This window comes from Zonotrichia leucophrys, chromosome 8 (genome assembly GCF_028769735.1).
Source record: "Zonotrichia leucophrys gambelii isolate GWCS_2022_RI chromosome 8, RI_Zleu_2.0, whole genome shotgun sequence".
In the NCBI taxonomy this organism is placed as follows: domain Eukaryota; kingdom Metazoa; phylum Chordata; class Aves; order Passeriformes; family Passerellidae; genus Zonotrichia; species Zonotrichia leucophrys.
Window position 1 is genome coordinate 15,203,103 of NC_088178.1, and position 23,793 is coordinate 15,226,895.

The window sequence follows — 23,793 nt, forward strand, 5'->3', positions numbered from 1 at the left end:
TGCAGAGCGGGATCCGGTCAATCCGGGGCGGACGGGCACAGTTCCGCCGGCCGGGCTCTGGAGGGCAGCAGAGGCGAGCGGATGGGCCCGCACCCGGGAGCGCCGGCACCGCCGCCATCCCCGCTGAGGGAGCGCTGCCTGCGGCTTCAGCCCGGCCTCTCCGCCAGAGGTACCGTGTGCTCGGGCAGAGCCATGGCTCCGGGGATTGACTGTGCCCTCTGTTCTGTGTCCGTGCATCCGAGCTGGTAACGAGCTCCAAGCCAGTGGGCTTGGTGAGTCACATGAGCAGTGTGGCAGACAAGTGCTGGGAGAGCCTTGAAGGATTTTTCCCGATGCACGCATCCTTAGGAGCAGGATCAGGCTATGCGTGCTGCCTGCATATGCCTGTTTGGGGTCTCTCTAAAGACCAAGACTGAGAATTGGCAGAAGCAGGTCCACAGCATCTAACACTCCTCATTCATAGGAAATTATGCCCAAATACATATTTTTGTGAATCTCTCCACTATTCTCCTAAAGCACATCTATTATGTGACTAATCATCAGCAAAATTACTCATTAGAGTATACTAGTCTTCAAAGAGTGCACGGGGTTAAGCCTCTATAGTTTATGTTAAAAATCTGAATTCAAAAAGTCAGAAGCAGCCCCTGAAGACATGAGTGATCGTTGAAATCAGCAGTTTCCTATGGACTTCAGGAGGTTCTGAACTGGGCCCATGCACATCATGTCAAGATTTCTTGAAATTTGTATGCAATTCTCCAGTGTTGCTGCGAAGATTACTGCTGTCCTGTGTGTCCTTTCATGGTGTGAAGAACTTACTGACAACAGAGATGGTTGTTATGGGGACAGGCATCTGTCAAAGAAATGTGCCAAAGAGAACACCTGATTATGAAAAATTTGGTTTCATACAGAAGAGGAAATACAGCCCTGAAAACACAAAGGTTTATTTGGGCTTACTGTCCCATAACCAGAAGCTCAAGGAGAAGAAACTGGATCTGGGGGCAGATCAAAACTACAGCAGGTACAACATACAATTTTTTGGATTCAATACAAACAGGTCAGCAAAAGCGTATTATTTTAGACTTAATTATGATCAATGGGCCACTGTTGGTTTCAGACTTTTTAAAACAAAGACTCCTTCTTTTCTCCCTGCAGGACTCCAAAAAGGAAAAAAATCTAAACTAGGCAAAGTAAAACAAAATGGAGGCATAAGATGAGAAGGGGAACAGACCAGCATTGTACTTCATTTGTTCTCAATGATCAAAACATGAATGTTTCAGTTCAGTGTAGAATCTCCCTGTACAATTACATTCTGCTCTTGTATTCATGTTCTAGTGTTTCCTTGGGTTTGTTTTCTCAGTTTTTTGTAAATTCTTCAGAGCAGTGCAGGGATAAGAGAACAATGAGTGATTTTTTCCAAGAACAAACAGCAGCACGGTTACTGTGAAATACAGTTCTTCTGCAGTTCAGTGCCGTGACTACCCACACCCTCTCCTCCTCTTCCCAAGTACTGTGTTTTCCTCTGCCCTTCCTTTTAAAGCTTTGTCTAAAACCTGAAGAAATCGCTGCGAAAAGTGGTTAGCAACCAGGTACCAACAATTGTGAGGCCTAACACTAACACAGTTTAATTGCAGTGGAGTTGATTTACATTTCACTGAAAAGAAAAGAGAGGGTTCTTCTGGCCTTTGATGGAAGATGTCTATTAACCCTGTTTAGAGCAGGTGTGGCTAACATAATGTTTATACCTACAGGAGTACATCTCTCCAACAGCACCTCTCTCCTGTACCATTAAAGCAGTGTTCACAGCCGGGCTATATATATGTATGTGTGTGTGTGTATATATGTGTATATATAGATATTTAACATGGATGTCCACTGACACTTGACATTTTCAGGAAGTAGCCTTCTTTACATTTTAGGATGATGGAGAGTAGGGCAGGACCATGAAAATTACATTGATTCTTTCTAGAACATGAAATCTAATCCCCTTTGTTTCTTTTTAGATATTAACATAGAAGCAGATCCTTCCATCCCAGCTTCACAGAAGAACCATGGTAACCATCCAAAGCCACACTGATTTCAGTCTTATGTCTGTCATAACAGCATAAATCAGAGCCATAATGTGGATTTCCAAAGCTCAGATATGCTCTCTGAATGCATATATTGAGAACACAAGCATATAAGATGCCCTAAAAATCAGCAGGAGGGAGTGGAAACATCCTATATGCAGAAACTAATCATGTTCTCCTTTCCTCCAGGGGAAAAAACCCACTCAGAATATAGATTAAAAATCAACCAAACTTAAACTTCCTTATGTAGCTCCTTTAGAGGAAGGACTAGAAGCCCTCAAATGTGCCATAACACAGACCTGCTGGAGCTCACACACTGGGTGGCCCTGCTGGAGCCTCCTCAGGATCCCACCAGCAGCAGTGGGTATTTGCCAGAGACAGTCATTGCTGTAACTCTTGGGTAACAGTAGAACACTGAATTTAGGGTAACAAAACCCATCTCAGGGTTTGGGCTGGTTTTTGGCATGCTTGCCAACAACTGGTTAGTTGGGAATAGAGACAGAATATCAGCTTCATTATGACACAGCCCTAGAGGAGAAAGGATCTTTGCAGAACAACTTTCTAGTAATTGTCAAATTATTAGTGAAGTGCTTTACTTTTCTTGAATGCAAATACAAAAAACATTAGCAATTAGGCTTATTGCCCTTTATATTCACAACTTGCTTTTGCTTGGCACTCCTTGACACCCAGCTCTAGTTGTTATCTAAGCACACAGAAAAGTGCTGCAGGAGGTGTGTGGGACTCTGGTCGGGCTCTTGCCCTGTAGCCACCACACTGGGAGGCAGAGCTGCATAGGTGCCCTGAGCAGGGACAGACCTGGAGCTGTCATTGCTCTTTGCCTCTCAGTCAGCCCACTTATACCCTGCAGCATTTCTTTCAGTTGCTTATTATGAGCCCATTTGCTTCCATGTTAGAGATGCCTGTGCCGTACACCTTCCTAATTTTCTCTTTCCTTAAAAAGAAAAAAAGCCCAACAAGACAATAAACTAACACAAACATACATATTCATTGTCAGTATTTTTCAAACCTTCTGTATAGGTAATTCTGTATCAGAAAGAGCACAAACCCAGTTCCTTTTCTTTCATGCTGCAGTAGGCTCAGATGTGGGTTTCCTACAGGAACTGTTCACCGAGGTACAAGACTGCCCATGCGCCTGTGCTTCCTTCCTCAAAACTGCCATGCAGTCACAGAGACTTTTAAAATACATTTTAAAAGGGTAAGGGGGACAAAAAAGTTTGAGCATGTATTTAGATATTTACACTTGCAAGCCACTTTCTGAGCCTTTGCTCTTGAGTTTTATTCTTAGACTTTTCAGTGTGACTAAGCAGTATTTTTTCTTGTTTTTAATTTATAGGTCTTTGTTGTTACTTAAAGCTCAAGTAAACAGCTAGAGCTTCTTTCTCACACTGCATTCATGCTTACTTCCCATGCACTTCAAGGATGACAGAAGTTTGAGCAAACTCTTTACTGTTCAAGGCTCATAAAACTTACATATGCTGCACATGTTTCTGAATCAGATTTTTGTATGTAGTGCAATGTGAAAATTTAATGCTGAAAATAAGGATTCTCTGTGCTTCCCGTTTGTTTTGCTTTGAGTTAATCTACAGTGAGGAGCCTCACATACAAATATTGCAGTTTCCGTGAAATGTCTGATGATTACACACTCTGTTAGCTCAATAATTGTGCTGGTAAACTCACTCTGGAGTCTTGGTCTGGAGACAGGATAAGTTTATTCAGTGCAAAAGGTGGCTGCTGGGCCACCCTGCAGGTGTCAGCAGCCAGGCCAGCAGCCCTCAGGGTGTCAGGGATATGAGTGCCTTGGCACTGATGGAGGTTTCACATCCCCTCAGCTCTTCCCTGGTCTGAAAATGACTTGTCCCCTGGTAACTCTGCCTGCTCTGCTCTGCAGTGCAGCTCTGCCTGCCAGAAGACAGCTGTCTCTGCTGAGGCCAAGGCAGCTCGTCCAGAAATGATAAAAGCATCTGCTCATTAGCAGCTTTTCCTTCCTCCTCCTCTTGCACTTCACTTGTTACTCTGGATCTCAAGTCCTGGCATGAATGTAGAGATGCTCTACAGAGCCTGAGCATATTCATCAGTATCTGCAGTATCTGTCAACATTTCCTCCACAATATTTGAGAGCTCTTTGAAAACAGTGCTGGCTGTCTCTCAAAAATCCTTGTGAAACGTGGATTTCACTCAGCTCTGTGCTCCAGGGTCATATATTTGTTGGGCACGTGGTTCCAGCAAGATTCATCATCTGTGGTGCCAATCCAGAAACACTTTAAGAGCAGATAACCACAACTATAGATCTTAATGTGGATGCACAACATGGTTTTTCTGCACACAAGCACAACTTCCCCCTTTTTGAGGGCTTTTGGAAATCTCATTCTTTCATACAGTTTATGTGCAGTCATGCAAATAGCTGAATCAGCACTCCTGAAGGGAATTTCTGAGAGAGGGCAGGAGTGTGTATTGTGGTGATGGGGGATTCAAAGGCAGTTTTTCTCACCTAATTTTGCTACCAAGGGACATGTACTGCTAGGTTAATGGATTCACCCCCTGCACTGCTGAGATTCCCCTGCACAAATCCCAGAAGTATTTTAGGTAGCTCTGGGAGGGAACTGTGAAGATTTGTATTTTAACCTTCTAAGGGGTGTACGTTAAGTACTCTGTGACAGAATTGTCAAATCAGGATTCAAACAAAAAAGATACATACACTCCCCCCTCTTGTCAGTGATTCTCACCCAGCTCAGTTGTCCCCAGACAGGGGCACTGGTGAACTGGTTTTGTCATGGGCTCTGAACCAGATCTAACCTGTGGCTGAGATACACTTCTATTCCTTTCTCTTTCTCCCTTCACAGTAATGACTCCAGCAGCTACAGGAAAACTAGCAGAGAGCTGCAGTGTGAGGGGTATCTGTTTATGTATTTTTCTATGAGAGGCAATAATGAAATGCAAACATATACATCTAACATAAAGTTAGGCCCAGAGACCCAGAACACCAGGGTTAGTGCTCCACAAAGCAGTGGGCTTGTCTTGCCTCCTGCAGCATTCCTGCACACAAAATACCAGGTTTTGGAAATGTACATGCCATGGGCAAGGGCTCTCACTGGCCCCAAGCACTCTGGTTGCTCAGCCCACACCCACAAGCAAAGGCCAGTTCAGGCTCCCTGTGGGGCAGAGTCCATGTGGGAGTTGGCTGCCCCAGGAGCTGATGTGCGCTAGGCTGGCCATGGCTTTATCCTTGTATTACGTTCAAGGAATTTTTCCTGCACTGCACTTGTTCGGTGGAATTTGTATGCAGAGCCAAAGACTGATCCACAACCACCTCAGAAAATTTTGATTCATCAGATGGCATTTGAAAGGGACCATCCCAGTGTCTGTCCCCTGGAAAACCCCGTGATGTACCCACAGAATTCTCTGCTGGCAGTGCTTCTGGAGGTGGAATCCTGTTCTGGTGGGCATTCCTAGCAGACACCCATACACTTATATTGTCTTCTCAGTGTATTATTAACAAACACTTTTAATTTACTCACCTGGAACAGGCTTTCAGTATTACAGAAAAAGAAAAAAAAAAAAATTTCTGTTATTTCTGGAGGCCTATATAAATTTTTCCACTTTCTCCTTTCCACTGCACATCACCTCCCTTTGCATAATTGCATTAAGATATATAAACTCTCCAAGATATATACTAGGGGTAGGAGAGCAAAATCAGCAATAACTGAAAAAATACCGAAATATCACTTTCCATCCAAGTTACACAAAAAAATTTGCAAAATTATTTGGCACCAGAAGCGTGGGAAATCACTAGCCAATGAAGGTGGGGTTCCTGTGTGCACAGTCAGGGGTGTCCCAGCAACAGTAGGAGAGGTATTTTCACAGACCTTTGAAGTAGAAAGTCTCAAGACCCTTTGCTGACATCCAAGTCACTGCTGGTCAAACCAGCAAAAGGCAGCAGCACTGGAACTGTGCTGTGATCATACCCTGCCTTATCATGTAAGTTCAGCTCAAGTGAAAAGGTCAAAGATCTTTCTGTGTATTTTAAAACACAGAAACCAACCTGTTGTTAAATCTAGGACACCTAGGAGATCAACTGTAGGATGTGGGGCTTTGAATTAAAACTTCGTCTTCTTTGCCTGAGGATCTAAGTAAGAATAGGGAAAAAGAAAATTAATGTTGTTTATGAAATCCTATAGCCCTGTCAGGTATGATTTCTTCAGCAAATTAAAGAAATTGTAAGCTGACCAAAACCAAGGCAGTTCCCAATCTGCTCAGGATTCCTCCAGGCCTCATGAGGGCTGTGCCAGAGCAACTGTCTGTGCATGAACTTTCACCTGTTCCCTCCTGAAAGAAGACATACAAGCTATTAGTTCAAAGCTACTTTCCAGATGCTCTAAGTCACAAGAAAAGCAAAGCTATATATCAGCAACCGTGGATATGGCATTGCCAATTCCAGCTCTTGGATTAAATCGATGCGCTCGCCATTCATGGGAATTGAATTGATGGGCTTGGATCTTTTCCCAGCAGGCTGTGTCCACTGCTCCCTCCCCACAATGAATACACCATCTGGCTCTCCTCTTCAGCTAAACACACAGAGCAGAGCAAAGCAGTGACCTCCCTTCTCAGCTCCCTGTGTAGGTGCCAGGGCAGGGCTGGCCAGCCATGTGCTCACTGCTGCTTCCCTGACTGAGCCAGATCAGCAAAGGCAGGGGGACAACAAAAAGACTGGACTTTCTTTTCAGCCACAAGCACATTTCTTTACCTGGAACTCATGTAAATATTTATCCCCAAATGGCATCTGAAGATCCACACTGTATACGGTGTTTCTATTTTCTCTTGGTATACCTGGAACAGTGAAAATCAATAAAACAAAGTTTCACTTGCAGAGTTTGAAACCACGGTGTTTCCCCAATAAACACCCCATGCACAGTGCTTTACTACTTAAGAGAACTGCATCAAAGTAAAAACATTGCAGGTATGAATCCTGATCCTAGAGCTTGTAAAAAGATACTTACAGAAGCTGAAGGACTGAGTTGTACAACCCTTGCAGCACTGAGTACTTACCTGAGCACAACCAGGGCATTGAGAAGGCCTGGCACAGAAATGCTCCCCACAATTCTGTGGTTTCAGTAAAACAGCAAATTAATTAATGAAGGATAGCAACATCTCCAGAACAGCCCTAAATTTTAGAGAGTGGTTTTTTTTTCTGATGAAGTTAGAATAAATGTACAGTAACATCCTTTCAGGAAGAAAATGTTCCCCACATACTAATAGGACGATACAGTAGAATGGTTTCCTTCAGATGAGAAGTTTTGCACTAGATTTTTTTAGGGAGGAAGAATTTAGCCAGAGTTTTTCCTGTTCCAAATCAGCAGCAAAAAAGAAGAAACCAAAACAAAACCCACAGAGAAGAGAAAATAAAAAACTGCAGATATTGTTGTCAAACTTTTAGCAGGTTGAAATCAGAGCTACCATGCGCAATGGCTCAAGTCTGCAGTTTTCAAAAGAGGCATCTGGAAAAAAAAAACAACATTCAATTAATTTTGAATGTGAAGCCAAAGGAATTCAGAATAAGCATTTTGGTAAAAGAAAAAAGTTCTTTAAGAGGGGTTAGAGCAGGAACAGTTCACCTCTACCCTAGTTAGCAATGAAGCTCTGAGAAGCAACCCAGGTTTTTTAGGATTGTTTCACTGGAGCTCATTCAACCACATGCTTGGTACGACAGAGCTTCAGGAGGTGAGCAGTGAAGAGGCAGAACAGCCTGGGAACAGTCAGCACATTGAACTGCAGGACTTCTTTGCTTTCTGTGATGTGTTAGGACCAGTTCCAAACTCCTCATAATCACTGCATTAATCTCACAAGCTGTGCCTCACTTCAACCCTGCAACATTAGAAACAGGAAATTTCCATCCCCCTGGCCTTTGACAGCCACTTTGCCACTGCCTTTGTGCAAAATCTCATAGAACGAAACAAGAGCTGCATCTCCAAATGTGCCTGCTCCAGGAGACAGTAGGTCTCTGTCTGCTCAGTCTGAAAAAACCTTTGCATTTTTAAGTCAGCCCGAAAGAGCTCTGAAACTGTTGGCTCATTCTGCCCCAAAATCAGCACACCCCTCAGCACCCCTCAGCATGCAGGTGAGGTGGAGGAGCCCCATCTGGGCCCTTTTATGGACAGGGCTCTGGAGAGACAAAATCGGCAAAAGTCAGACACCAGCCATCTATCCCTTCCTCTCCATGTGTCAGGCCAGAGGGACATGCCTGTCTTTAGCACAAATCAGGGACAATGGGGGTATCTGGCAGTCCCTTCTCCCACTCTGTGATCAGGAGTAGAACTCAAATATCCTCTGCCATCCTTTGCAGTGACTGAAGTCCCATCCTTGTCTCCTGCACAGGAGCCCACACTGGAGCCAGTCCTGGAGGGCCACACAAGCTCAGAACACTCAGGAGCCAGCAAATGATGGAGCATCCTGCAGGCAGCAGGGAGGAGAGGGGTCCTGCCGGGTGTCCTGGGTTGACAAGGAAGTGACAAGTTTGCGCCATCGTCAAACCATGACACCAGGGAGGAGCCCCCAAACCGGGAGCACGTTTGAGTGCGTTTGTGACACAATCAAAGAAGTATCTATCAAACGCTGTGGCTTACACCGAGGAGTAAATCTTCTCCCCTGTGAGCAGATGGTGCCTGTGTGCCCAGGTGACACCACTGGCTGGTCTGGAAAAAGCAAGTAAGTTTGTGCTCTGAAGGATGGACAAAAACGAGACAGAGAAGGACAGGGAATTTAGCTTTCCTGTCACAGAAAGTTATCCCAAGCAGCCTGTAAAAAAGGTGTCACGATGGAGGAGTTGAAGCCGTGCCTGAGGCTGGTGGCCATCCTGTGTGCCCTGCAGCGTGAGCACGTTGTAGTTGTGGTGCCTCCTGATGGGAAGATGCTCTCCACCACAACACTGTGGGAGAACCTCCCTTCTGACAGGAGGTGCTGCAGATCATAGGGAAATCATGGCACAAGCCAGGGCCTACCACAGCAGAGGCAGTTTCCATGTATGTGTTAATCTTCCCTTGAGTTCTCGCCCATGAATTTCCTTTGCATCCTCTTGAGACCAAAAAAACTCGTATCATCCCCAATATCCTGTTGCAAGGCATTTCACATTAAACCTCCTAAACAGCACCACAGCAAAATACTTTTGTACTAAAATGAGTGCTTAGAGTTGTTTTTCTTCCCCAAAATGTGTAATTCACAGTTGCTGACAGGAAGAGCCCCAAGATCATTGGCTGCTGAGGGCCAATGATCTTGGGGCTCAGGGCATTTTTAACCCAAGTCCTTGTAAACAGCCCAGCCCCACTACACATCACAGCATGAGAAATCCATCCCAGGCACCCCACCTGCTCCACTCCCATACACAGGGGAGCAGCAGCTCACACTCAGGCCCATTTGCTGTTAAGCACTGGAAATGCTGTGGCCAGCAGGACAACAAATGGAGAACCAGCATCTACACACGTTTTTCCACATCACACAGGACTGACGTAGTTTTATAATATCCAGTGCCTAGTCCAGTGTGCATCTGTCCATCCTTTAAGCTTCTTTGAACTCAAGTCTTGCACAGAGCTAATCACACCATCACCCCCATTTTGCTAATAATAGCAGCAGCCCTTCAGGCTGTCAGGAGCACTGACTGCTGCCTAACAAAACCACAGCAATGCTACATCTCTGAGGTCTCTTCCATTACCAGCCCCTTCTCACTCTGGGGAGGAGAGAGCAGCAGGATGTAAAGCTAAATTGTTATTTTTTGGACCCTCAGAGCCCCAACAAGGCTGTTCAGTGTTTCACAACCCATGCTGTCTGCTGCTAGCTCCTCTGGGGCACTCAGCACTTAGAAGCCCTGTTAAAGAATGTTAAAAACATTAATTAAACAAATCTGTTCATAGTTAAAGATGTTGCTGAGGTTGATCAATGCAAGAAGAAACACGAACAAAGCTCCACAGGCACAAGGACCTGTACATAGGGCAATAAACCTGCCTGCTTCCGCTGAAATTACCTTTCACAGTGGGTGTAATTCTTCTGGGGGCAACTCCTTCACAGACAGCTTGGCTGGGAGCATACCTGCTGTTCTGGGATAGATGTGGCCAAGATTCACTTGAATTCCAGGCAGGGAGGAGAAAGGCAGGTTTCAAACTATGCTCTAGCTGCTGTCTACATGATTATTTTACATTTTTTTAATTACTTCAGAAAAATGTTTTAATTAAGCCCTCTTCTGCAGAGTTCTAGTTCAAAACTGCAGCCTGTCAGCTTTACTGGTCCTAAACTGAAAGAAAGGTCCCTGAGAGGGGACACGCTGAAGCTCCTTTGTGCAATGCCTGTGTGGGCTCTTGGAGCTGACCTCTGCCTTGCAGACACGACACTGAATTCCTGGGGTTTCAGATCAGCAGCACCTTGGGAAAACACCACTGTGCTCTGGGTGAAGGCTGAAATCCGTGGTGAGAGGAACACGCACTCAGCCACAGATAGCTCTGAAGGTTTGAGGAACATTCCCAAGTACAATTATTCATCCACACGAGTGCTGACTCGCAGGGACAGCGCCACCGCACACACACTCAACTCTAAAGCCAATTTACTTAACGAGATCTTAGTACAAAGACAGCTAGAAACCTATCTCATTCTCCTGGGTCAGATCATGCTGGCATTTTCATAGGTCTCAAATACACAAACTGATACTGACAGTGAGCAATTTACAACCCAGCTGGCCTTTGCTTTTTGTTAAGCACATTTCACAGTTTCAGTAGCTTGAAACCTGAGGCCCTGAAAGGCACCTGGTTTCCAGCTCTCTTGTTCATTACAGCCCTACAGACCTGGATACACACTCAAGAGTCATCACTTGCCAGCATTTTACAGGATATTCTTGCAGCTACAGTGTGGGAAGAGCTCCACAATAAAACTCTCATTATAGGTAATAGCCTGGAGGGCTTGGAGACAAACCACTGCCTTCAGATGTATCCCTGGACCTGAGAGCAGCCAAACAGCAAACGAGGGCAGCAGCCCCTGTGCAACATCCTGCCACTGCCCTGACCAGCCCCAGACCAAGGGCACCTTGCAAAATGGCCTCTGAATTCCCTTTCTGTGGAGGGCACCAGGAAGTCGTGGCCAGATGGAGGGTGGGCAAACCAGACATTGGGCGACACTGTCACTCCTGGGGAGACTCCTTCTGGCTGTGTGTCCATCCTTAGGGTCAGGGCTCTACACTGGGAGGCCTCAGCCCACGTCCCACATCCCAACACTGCTTTTATCAAACTTGGTAAACTGAGAGGATTGAGAGGAGAGAAACAGGAGTTACAAACTACTGAAGGAGGAGGTTTAACCCAGGGCAGAGAAAAATAAAGGTGGAGGAGAAGCACTCACTGCAGAACAGGCTGTGACAATCATCAGGTGTTCTCTGCATCCTCCCCAAACAGGGTTAGAAACACACAGCCCAATTTCCAACAGAGACATGGGAGGCTCTTGAGACATAAAACTGCAGGAGCCATGGGGATGCCTGTGGAAATGGCAATGCAAGGATGTTATGGCAGCCCCTTTCCTGGAGGGCAGCAGAAGAAGGTGGCTCTCCCGGCTGTGTGAGCTGTACACGGACAAGACCCCCTAACCCCAGCACTTCCATGGAGCAGCCCCGGGAGCTGAGGGAGGTTCCAGGCGGGCTTGCAGGCAGAGCTGTGCCCCACCCGGTTCCGCCTGCCGGCCAGAGGAGGACAATCCCTCTCGGGGGAAGCTGCAGCTCCCAGATTAGGCTCTGGCCCCGGCAGTGCCGGGGTTCCGTGCAGGGCAGGGCTGCAGCTCCGGGTAGGGCCCTGCTGGGAGAAGTGCCAGGATGCGCTTATCACGGACACTGGCACGGAGCAGGAGGGGACGGAGAGCATCTCAGCAGCCAGCTGCACAGGCACCCTGAGCCACTGCTCTGACAGCCAGAGGGGACAGATAGCAGGAAACAAAATAGAAAAAAATGGCAAAGTCATACAGCGCCATGAGAATTTGAACTTGGCTCTAGGCAGGAGCACTTACATTCCAGATTTTACACTTATCTTTCTTAAACTTCTGAAATTTCAAGCCAGAGGTGGGGGCTCTATCTCCTCTCAGGACCATTTATTCCCACTCATTCTGCATTTCCTCCTGTTATCAAAATCCCCATCTTTCAGAAACATTGCATATTTCATTCAACAGTATTCCCTTTATTTTGTGGTTAAGGGCACACTCTTTCTTGTATGACATCTCCCATAGATGTCTCTGGAGGAGTGAGGTAAATCTGGCTTTCCCAGAAGAGTGAACCCTCCATGGGGTGCTGGCAGCAGCCACAACACCCAGACCTTCTCCCACCTCAGCTGTGCCAGAGCACCTCCAGCAACACCCTCTGGGGTAAGCCTGCCTTCCCCAGGCCAACAACATTGGCTCCAGAGTTGCTGCAGCATGGTGTTAGGGAAAATGGTTTTAAAATCCATTTTCACAAACCACGTGAAGCAGCAAAAATACCCAGAACTGATTAGCAGAACAGCAACATGTCCATGCATTTATTCCTAATGGTCTACACAACCCAGTCCTAACTTGAAATTTTATTGTTTATGGGCACAGCATGTTCATTTTATGGGAACAGACCTGCTCTGTGCTGGAAGACTTCCTGCAAGCAACTGTGGTGTTAATTTAGAAGATGGCTTTCTTCCCAAATAGTCATCATTAAACCAATAACCTTGTGTTACCTCCAGCATCAAGGGGCAATGTGCTGTCGGAGGCAAGACAGAACAAAGGTCCCAGTGATAGTAATTGCAAAAGGGCTTAGGGGCTGTTCTCTTCAGGGAAGGGAGAGAGATGCAGCCTGCCCAAACTCCAGGCTGTGTGGTTTTAAAGATCCTCACTTGAGTTGTATTGTGTTAATGTGCAGCATTACAGAGCTGCCACTTCTGCACCCATGCCTGGTTGAGTTACAGGAACTATTTTTAGCATCTCAGAAATGACATCTCTCACGACTTTTATCATGGAACGAGTGCGTGTTTGTAATCAGCTTGGAAAATCTGTTTCTGAGCTTAATTCTACAGCCTCATCTTTGCTACAGAAACAACTGCACTCAGTGACACAGCCTACCCTCCCTTGAGCAGCATGGGGAATGATTTGCTGTCCTGGGAAATTGGTAACAGCATAAACCCACAGGGTTTTGCAACCTCAGTGTTTGATGCCTTTGGTTCAAGTGCTGAACATGCTGTATAAGCACAAGCAGCCAGCCTGAACTGGGAACTCTGCTGTAGTGCTGAAATGCCAACCATTTGGGTAAATCATTAGTTTGTGCAGTAATTTCATCAATTCACAGAGGGAGGCAAGGGATTAATGCCAGGGTCAAAATCACTACAGAATTAGTCTCAAATCTTTCAAATTTGGTAATCTTAAGGATCAATTTGCATGTTCCTACAGTAAACTTGCTCAATAAACTTTATTTAAATGCCTTCATAAAATGTCTTTCTGAAGAAACAAAGCACCCAGGCTTTGCAAGGGCAAGGATATCAGTCTCTAGGCTAAGACAAGGCACACCAGACATGGATGCACTGCACGGTGGTTGGCCCTGCTGTCACTGGAGAGCAGAACTGTTTGTGCTGTATCTGTAACTGAACTGATGCAAGCTGTCCCTCAGGGCTTTTCTCAAAGGAATCCTGAACTTCAGTCTGCCCAAACTGCTCAGGATGCAACATATCCACACAGCATATCCACAGTCTGTTTGGCTGTACTTCTGCAAGCTAATAGGTCAATATATTTCTAACCATTTGGTTTGCCTCAAACAGAGCATTAGCAGTTCTCTTGCTGTGCTTCTTCAACACAGAGATGATTAAGTAAACAGCTTGCCTAGAGAGGGTGGAATTTCCATCGCTGTCTAGCCCATTCTAATATTGACCAACATCTGGCAGTAATGAGTTAGGGAACCTTATTTCTGTATGAGGCAGGGTGGCAGGCTTAAAGACATCCTGAGGTACCTTCTAGTCCTGCCCAGACTGATGGTGATTTGCTGTCTAAATTAAATTGTGCTGGGATCACACATTAGAAACATGTTGACATGGCTCTGCCATGCAGCTAATGATGAGACTGCCTCTTGAATCCTTCTACATGACATAATTTCTGCATGATTTGTGTTTTTCACAATCATTCAGGTATTTTACCTCCTTTAACAAATCCACAGGTTATAGACAGGAAATGCTTAGCCTCCCTCCTTGCTCTGGACTGAAAAGCAGTGCCATGGTCCATGATGGTTTGAGGCCAACTGTTGCATAGAAAACAATCCTATCACACTGGTGACAGCTGCCCAGATGAGCTCCCCTTGGCCCAGTGCCACTGTGCCCCTGGCTCTGCTCCCCTCAGCCCACCGTGCCCATGGCTCTGCTCCCCTCAGCACAGTGCCACCGTGCCCGTGGCTCTGCTTCCCTCGGCCCAGTGCCACTGTGCCCATGGCTCTGTCCCCTCAGCCACTGTGCCCGTGGCTCTGCTCCCCTCAGCCCAGTGCCACTGTGCCCATGGCTCCACTATCAATACTGAGATCCCTCACCAAATCTAAGACTTCTGTTCTCATGTTTAGCATGAGAACCCTTCTGAGGGTCACAACCCAAAGGCTCAACAGAAGCCCCATTTGTCATGTTCACAATAAGCTGCAGCAGTTACATGTGGGACTGTCAGGTTTCCTGCTCAACTCCCTGTCTTGTGAACTGAGAAGTCTGAAAGCCAGATCCTGTAAGAAATGACAATGACAGTCAACAGCACAGCTGTAGAAGCACCTGCTTTGGTCAACTTAAATAAAGGAATCGCAATCTAATCCACTGCTTTCATGTAACCATACACCACTAATTTCTCTGCACATCCCTGGAAATACAATATACAGCTATTTCTGTAAGATTTTTATTAAAAATGCAGTCCACAAATCAGAACCCTCAGACAAGATGTACAGCGCCTGGGCATCCTGCTTTGCTACCAGAGAGGGCAGCTCAGGACTGCAAAGCCATTTATGTAGCAGCAGAGAGCCTATCACGAGTGTCAGCATCTTCCCTTAAACCAAGAGGCTTGATGCCTGCCCAGAAATGCCATTGTTCAGTCTGCATCATTGGAAGCAGTTTTCAAAAGGTCAATTTATTGGAAAACTAAAGGACCTTCACCAAAATGAGTTACAGTGGCAGAAGCAAACAGAATAGGCAATTTCCTACTTCCTCTCATTTGAACAAACACAGGTTTTTCTTTCAGGGCCATACATGTGTTCTGCAGAATTTGATTAGCCAAATAAAAACATTTAGGTCATTTAGATTGTGTACATGAAAACGAAAAAATCTGAAGTACTGCATTCTAGATGGAAACATACCTACAGGATTTACTGGGAGCAGCAACTCATGCCTCTTCATACTTCTTAGAGTACAGGCACCACAGAACAAGTTCAGAATGAGGTACTTGAAATCAGAGAGTTTACTATGCAAACACACTTTTCACCCATTAAAAAAATAGATTAGAGGAAGATATAAACATCTTATTTATTAAATCAAATAGAAATGCAAAATATATTTCACATGCCTTACATGGAAAAGAGATGAACTTCCAAGACTTTAAAGCAAAACTGTGTCAGTTGACACGCAGGAAACAGGAACATTATAAACAGTCACAAAGAGGAGGAAGGACTGGGGGGAGGTGACATGGGGGTGCTGGGAAGGTCCTCCCCACTCTGAGAAAGATCTCTTAAAAACAAGAACGGAGCTTATGCTAAGCAAGCATTAGAAGTATGTTAATTTTAACATACATTTATTTTGGAGGAAATTATCTAAAGACATACAGTTGGCTACTAACTATTCAAAACAGTGGTCTAAGTTATGTATACCATACTCATTAAGTGGACATGGGTTTAATTTTTGAGTATAACATAGTCATATGAATTAGACACAGGTTTATTTTTTGAACATCAGTAGGGCCAGCAGGAGAATCAGAAACACCAAAAACACCTTTTAAAAACTAGATCAATACACAGCCATGTTCTGTGCGACTCTGCTATTAAAAAAGGGGAAAAAAGATTAAAAATATAACTATTTTTCTAAGTATTTTAATCATTTTGTCATCCTCCAATTCTTCCTCCCTCCTACACACAATTTCTTGGAAACTGAAATGACACTCAACAGCAAATACAAAGCATACACCAATAGTATAGTCCACAGTTTTTCTAAGGAGTCAATAGTCCAGCAATTTTAAAGTGATCTATGTGCAAAAAATAAACAAATGAAAGAGTTTCTTAAAAAAAGAAAAGTCCGCTGCAGCCTTAACTTCTACTTAAAAAAAAAGAATCTGAGGATTTGCACTAAGTTTCCCAGTGGAGAACAGATCAGTAACTCCAAGTACTCTGCCTAACCTGTGACTTGGTGTTGCAAAACCGTCAACATCCCAAGTTTACTACCTGCTGGCAAGTGGAAAACAGACTGTATCCCCATGAGAAATAGGAAAACCACTATTCATAAACTGGTCCTCTGAGATACATAAACATGTGGTGCAGGTATGTATTCAGAGACTGCTACCTACAGCTGAGAACAGTCCTCTCAGCATGACTAACAGTAAATTATTAACAATAAAATATTCAAAACTTCTAAGAGCAGTATTTGAAATGTTCCTGCCTGCTCAGTGCCTCTAGGCCTAAGCTATCCGCTCGTTAATAGTGGTGTAAGTCAGGGCAGCTCTGGTGAAGTTACAGTGGAAATCACTGTGCATGAGGATTTGTGTGTGAGAAGAACAGTCCCCTGAACTACAGACTAGTTCAGTCCTGACCACACTACAATAGGGAATTGTGTTTAAACCATGAGTAATCATGCAGTCATCTCCCAGCATAGTACTTCTTTTCTGCACACATGGAATGTAAATGACTGAGATTTACAACTGATGATTTTGCAGATTTAATGGATTATATTTCTCTAATGGTTCTGGCAATGCAAACTCAGTAAAAAAAAACACCACCAAAAAGGCCAAAAAAAACCAAAAACAAAAAGACCAAACCCAAGCTCACTGCTGTCTGCTTTTTTCTTTATTGGATGACTTATCTGGCACACAGTGAGGATCAAAGACATCAGATTAGTTGGGCTGGGTATGGTAAAGCCCAGGTGCGGAAGACACCACAATAGATGATAAAGCTTAATCACGGTTAAGTGAAAAAGCAGATCTTATGTCTGTTATTAGTCTGGTAAATGGAGATGACGCCCCACATCCTAAGCCAGGGCGGTGAAACAGAACAATCACCAACTCACGAGTTGGAAAACGCCTCGAGTTTTCCAGATAAAAACTCAGAAGAGCAAAACATGAGCACTAAAGTCACTTGGTGTTTAATGGCTTTCAAAGTCACCTTCCAAAAGAGCACAAACATCAAAACTATCTCCAACTTGAAAGCCACAGGGCAATATTCTGCCTTTTGCCACCCACTGCTGCATGGGACAGAGGAGCACTGTGGAGGCTGAGGGGGAGATCAGCTGCAGGAAGGTGACCAGCCTTTGCCACGGTGAGGGACTTCCACAGAAGCAATCTCACCCAAAAACGTGAGGCTTTGAGAATGATGGCAAACACACTTGGACTGATGCAAAACACTGAAGTACTGCAGAGTGTCCAGAGAAGGGCAGTGGAGCTGGTGAAGGTGTGGAACACAAGTCCTGATAGGACTGGCTGAGGGAGCTGGGAGTGTTGAGCCCAGAGAAAATGAGGCTCAGGAGGGACCTTATTGCTCCCTACAACTACCTGAAAGGATGATGTAGTGAGGTGGAGGCCAGTCTTTTCTCCCAGGTAACAAGCAGTAGCACAAAAAGACACAAGTTGTGCTAAGATAGATCATTAGGAATTTTTTTTTTCACTGAAAGAGTGGTCAAACATTGGAATAGGCTGCCCAGGGAAGTGGTGGAATCACCATCCCCAGAAGCATTCGACAAAAACACAGACAGTGTCATTAGGGACATGGAGGACCTGGCAGTGTTAGGTTAACGGTTGGACTCAATGATCTTACACGTCTTTGCCAACCTAAATGATTCTATGAAACCACATACCTTAATGCAGGAAAATGGTGGCTCTGGTGCAGCTCAAATCACAGCCAAACTGGTTTTATTTGCCAAGGACAGGTAAACACTAACAACACAATTCAACCTGTGTTTCAAGTGCTGTTAGGCCCATACCACATACAACATTTAGCCTTGGTTTGTCTCCCCATAATGCACTAAAGTAAAACCAGACCTTAAGGAATAACTTGCATAGTAAGAAAAGGTCATCAATTTAATCATTTACTTTTAAGCAGGCAAGCAAATTTGTAAACATTCAAAAGCGGCAGCATCCAAGTTACAAACAATTTAAGGAAAAAAGAATTGAGATTATTAAGGTTCTTTATCCTCTCAAAAATTTTGGAAATGAACTTTTAAAACACTGCAAACATTGAACACTCAGTTGCACTTCTAAACCTGCTAGTAATTCTGCCTTCCAAGGAATTCTGCTTTCTAAATCAGATGATCTCACAGTTGCCATACTTTTTATCATTTGCCATTTGGAAGTCAGCTACCAGAGCATTTCACCTCAGTCTAAATCCCATTAGCAAAGGGAATGCCCGTGTCTTGATTCAACACCTCTTTAACTTCTGAGGGTAAAGTGTCAAAGAGGTGATCTTCCACTACGAGCCCACTTTTCCTGAGAAGCTGACACTGCCCCAGCGTAGCTGGCAGACGGTCCAAGCAGTTTCCCTTCAGTTCCAGGTAAGTCAGCTGCAACAGCTGACTTACTTTATCTGGGATTGAGGTAATACAGTTTTGTCCCAGACTCAAAGTCCTCAATTTAACACATTTAAACAACTGTTTTGGCAAAATGTCGACTTTGTTTCCTGTGATGTGAAAATGCTGAAGATTTTGAAGCAAACCTATTTCCACTGGAATCACCGCAATTGAGTTGTAGCTTACATCCAAACACCGAAGTTTCTGTAAACTGAACACTGCGGCAGGTAAGGTTTCAAGTTTGTTATTGGAGAGATAAAGAGACTCCAAATTCTTTATGTGAGTAATAGATGAAGGAATGCTGACTATTTTATTGTGCCACAGCTTTAAACAAGTCAATCTTTTTAAATGCTGGAAACTGATAATTTCTTCAATTGTGCGTATGCTATTTGACTTTAAATCCAGTTCCTGTAAGTTAGAGAGACTGAAGATGGCATGGGGAATTCTCTCCAATTCACAGTTCTGCAGTTCCAACTCTGCAACATTTGTCATTTTCTTAAGGCTATTGAGTACCACAAGCTTAGTGCCATCATTATGAATGACTAGTTTTGTCAGATGTGGTGCTACATCTGTGATATTGGGGGGAATTTTGGTCAAATTGCTCTTCACGTGGAGAATTTTAAGGTGTCTCAACTCTCTAAGAGATTCAAGCCCTATCATTTTATTATTTTCAGAGTTCAAGTTGCCTATCAAATACAATTCACGGAGGGTTTTGAGCAAATACACCCACGCAGGAATTTCTGCAACATCTGTGAATTTCACATGAAGGCATCTCAAGTGGTCCCGGAGGAAGCTGAAGGCAGTCTGCTCGACCTTCGCAGGGCAGTGGTACAGATGAAGCTCCTGAAGATTTGTCATCTGGGAAATTTTGGCTGTAATTTTCGCTTCAGGAATCAGCTCCAGTTTCAACACATCCAGATCTGTCAGATCAAACACTGCATCAGGGACCCCCGACAGCATGAAGAGATGCAGCTCCTGCTTGTCCTGGGCGTTGCGGGAGACGTGCTGCCGAAGCTTCTCGTAAGTCCATTCATGGTTCAAACTAATCCCGCGCAGTTTGTTCTCGCTTACCTCTGACAAAAAGACACCAAACCGCTTCGAATACAGCTGGTCATACTGATCCACCATGTGCAAGAGAAATGCAAAATCATTTTTGACATCTGGGATATCGCTGAAGCTGCTCTCTTCCCTGACCTTTTCAAAGGAGTATTCTTTTAAAGGTATCCGGAACAGCCAGAAAAGCGTGTAGAGGCAGATAAAACCATAGACACAGATGAGGGAAATGTAGCTGATAAGCAGCTTCTTCAACATATAAGCCATATTGTGTGTACATTCAAACTGTGTGTAGCCAATCAGGTGCTCCACTTTTGGGTTGCAGATGTGTTCAAAACTGATGGTGTTGACAAAGTTTGCAGTATAGCAGAGAATAAATATGAACTTGACAGTCTTGATGACAGTCTGGCCAACGTAGAGCTTGTAAATCAGATCGCTGTCTTCCACGTGAGCCCGGAACTTCCGGACTTTCTCAAACAGCGCCTTGGCCTGTTCTCCATCTTTCTTATCTAAAATCGTGACACTGGGAATCTCGATCATCGGCTTGTCGGCTGAAAATTTGAAGCCAGATTTGGTTATCATGGGAGTGCTGGCACTTGGGCTTCCTTCATCACTGCTAGTGGAAACATACTTGGGCAGGGACTGGGCACCAGTTAACCTCTGTTTGTTCTCCTCAGAGTCCTCACATGCCGTTTCAGACAATGCTTTTGTAGTCCAAGGAGACTCAAAGCACTTCCCCAGTATAGACACAAAATGCTCAATTTTTGAGCAAGTCTTGGGATACTTGAACCAAAAATTACTACTGACTATTAAAATGATAGTATGGATGAGAACAAGATAGGGAAAGTACTTTGAGTACCAAGGAAGAGCCAAATGATAGCACATCTGGTTAATAAATACATACTGCTGAAAATCCAAATTTGTTTTACGGCCTGAGGAATCTTTCTGCTCCTTCTTCAGCCCCTGGTCTGATTCAGTGGGTTGATACTGAGAAGGGGTAGCTCTGCTCAGAAGAATGTCAGGTGTTACAGTGGGGGCAAAGGAAACAGTTCTCATTGACTCTTCTTCTTGACCAGTGGTTGTTTCAACAGTGGTGAAGTCAGCCTTCCCTGCTGTATCAGGCTGCACTCTTGAATTTACAGTAGACTGCAAAACTGGCAAGCAGACCACCTGGTCTTTTGTCAGCTGCATGGTTCCAGCAAAAATGGCGACCATTAACATAACAACAGCGAGATAATCCATAAATACATCCCACCATGGTTTCAAGATACGGTAAGTTGGCTGGATGTCACTGAGCGATGCAACTTCTGCAAGGGTAAACATTCCTACAAGAGAACAAAGACAAAGTCACTGTTATTGACTGGGGGCAATAATTTTACCATTTAAAAACAATCCCAGCTTGACATTCACAACCTCAGAAGGTTTCTCTTTTGTAATGTTTTGTTGCCTGTTGTATATTGTCCATCATGCCACTTAACAGTTTTTCCAAAACCAAAACAATGAAGTATTTTAGCAAAACAGAAGGCTTCTTACTTCAGGCCACACCATGTTTATGTATCTTTGCCACTTCACAGCACTGAAGCCTGCTCTGTGCAAGTGAAATATCTGAAAGGTATAATACTCTATCTGATATATATTGATAAAAGGAAGAGAAACAATAGACTACAGAGCACAACATCCAATTCTGTAAAAATGATTGCTTAAGTCTGAGCACAAAAAACCCAGCACTAACAGTATTTTGTAGTACCTTGCATTTAAACAAAATAGCATTTCTCTCAATACTTTGCACTCTGCTCATGACTTGGACAGCACATTTTAGGTCTCGTTACATCATCAGCAAGGTCTCTCATTTGTTTTAATCTAGCACAACACAGTATCTTCCACTCCTTCCCCCTAAGCATCCGCATGTCTTATCAGATTGATTGGCTCCTTTCCCTTTTAAGTATCACTGCAGCACAAGTGAAAGCCTTCCAGTCACTATGTGAACATTTGGCACAATCCTTTTTAATATACTTGGATGTTTTAAAGTAAAAAACAGTTGGATGGGGACTTGAGCAACCTAATCTAGTGAGCGGCATCCCTGCCCATGGCAGTAATGTTGGAAATAGATACTATGTTTAGGAACCTTCCCACCCAAACCATTTATTCTAAGATTGGACTAAATATTGGTACTGTATACATTTTTCTCCCCAGTTGATTTAACCCAGCTAACCAAGAACAAACTGCACAACTCTTTCTAATAGGGAAAACATTTTTTCAGATATTACCACATCTAGTGATCACAGGAAGTCAGTTAGTACAGTAGGAGAGGAGCTGACTGCAAGGCTTTCACTTTGTCTTAAACATATGGACGTGAGACAAAGCAGCAAACTGACCATGGGGAATCCAAACCTCTCTGCAGATTTAAGCAACTTGCTTTGCTTTTTGTTTTGACAAAAAATGGAGTAATCAATTTATCAGCTTTAAAAAAAATAAGCTTCCTGCGCAAGCAGGATGTGGTAAAATCATCATTTTGACTGCTGAATTTGTGACTCAAGTTGTCATTTCTAAAGAAAAATATCTAGCTTGTGTGCACACACGCAGCTGGGAAGGAGACAGTATGTACACTATCCCACAGAGTCTGTCTCCCTTGCTTGGGACATGAACAGCTTAGCAGAGCCCAAGGAGATCACAGCAGACAATAACAAGATGCATTGGATTTATTATTTTTAACTTGTAGCGTAACAATTCATACAGACCTGCACCTTACACATCATAAAGGACAGTGTCAGTGGCAACATATATACAGTGTGATAATTTAATTATTTCTGGATAACAGACATTTCTACACACAGAATTCAAATACCAGCAATTGCCTATATGGTAAAAGCCATGCACTAGCACCCTCCTTCCCCACACCAGTACAAGCAGCTCCCACACCTCGGTCTGTGGGGAAGGCCAGCACTTGTCTTTACTACCACAGAGCTCACCATCAGTGTCTCCTCCAACACAGGGAGATACCCAGCCCCTGCCCTCCCACTCCTCCCTGAAGCTTTTACCAGTCTTGCATACCAAGCCTGCGATCTGGTGGAGGCAGCCAGAGAGGAAAGGACTTTATCTCACTGCAGCACTCATCTCAGTGCTCTTGGCACAGCTGCCAAAACTTAAGTTAGGGCTGAGTTTCTCAAGGAACCAGCAGAAGGAGCTTCCAGTTCGCACTTTCTTGGGCAAGTGAACGTCATATACTCCTCCCTCATTACAAGTTTTTGAGGTCTTACAATCCTCCCAGCTCCACAAGGACCTCCTTGCTGAGAGGCTCCTGAGCCTGCCCCCACACACCTGCCCAGGGCTGCAGCACAAAGTGCTGAAGGACACCAACCAGTAACACACCCCAGCTATCAAAGCCTCACAGTGCCTGACTTGGAAGTCAGCTACAGACTCCCATCTTTAATGTCTCCCAGTGCTTCACCTGCACTGAGTCACAGCATGACTTCTTGCCCTGGAGTTGCTACCTGTGACATTTAAACAGTAACAGTGTGCACTTGAACAGCATTAGCCATTTGTGCTGATGTGAACAGATTGATAAAAAGGACCCTCCTAACTCCTAGGGCCCAACTGCCTGTCACCTGCCCACAACAGGAGAACCACAAAGCAACAGCAGAGGTGACTTTTTCCCCCAAATAGATATTTTTCTTTCTAGGACGCTCTCTGGAAGGCATATTCTCCATGTCCAGGCTGTTTTCACTGTGCTCTCACCTACCCTGGCTGCCACAGAATTCTGCCCAGCAGGTGCGTTCAGCAGGAGAGCGCCAAGCCAAGGCACACCAGGATGAGTCCTGTGGAGCCGGAGAGCAGGCTGGGAAGGAGGAACCAGCTCGCTGCTGCAGCAAACATGGGCAGCTGCTCCTGCCTGCTCCTCTGGGGCCAGCCTTTCA

At 44.6% G+C, this 23,793-nt stretch overlaps 1 protein-coding gene across 3 annotated transcripts in view; it reads right to left on the reverse strand.

The window, feature by feature from the left end:
• Positions 1-15,178: 15,178 nt before the first annotated feature.
• Positions 15,179-23,793, reverse strand: part of LRRC8D (leucine rich repeat containing 8 VRAC subunit D) — a 59,397-nt gene continuing 50,782 nt past the window's right edge. For all 3 annotated transcript variants that reach the window (XM_064719869.1, XM_064719870.1, XM_064719868.1), the window contains one exon: positions 15,179-21,204. In XM_064719869.1, the coding sequence (XP_064575939.1) occupies positions 18,641-21,202 (2,562 nt within the window). In that variant the 5' untranslated portion in view covers positions 21,203-21,204 and the 3' untranslated portion in view covers positions 15,179-18,640. The remainder of the gene's footprint in view (positions 21,205-23,793) is intronic.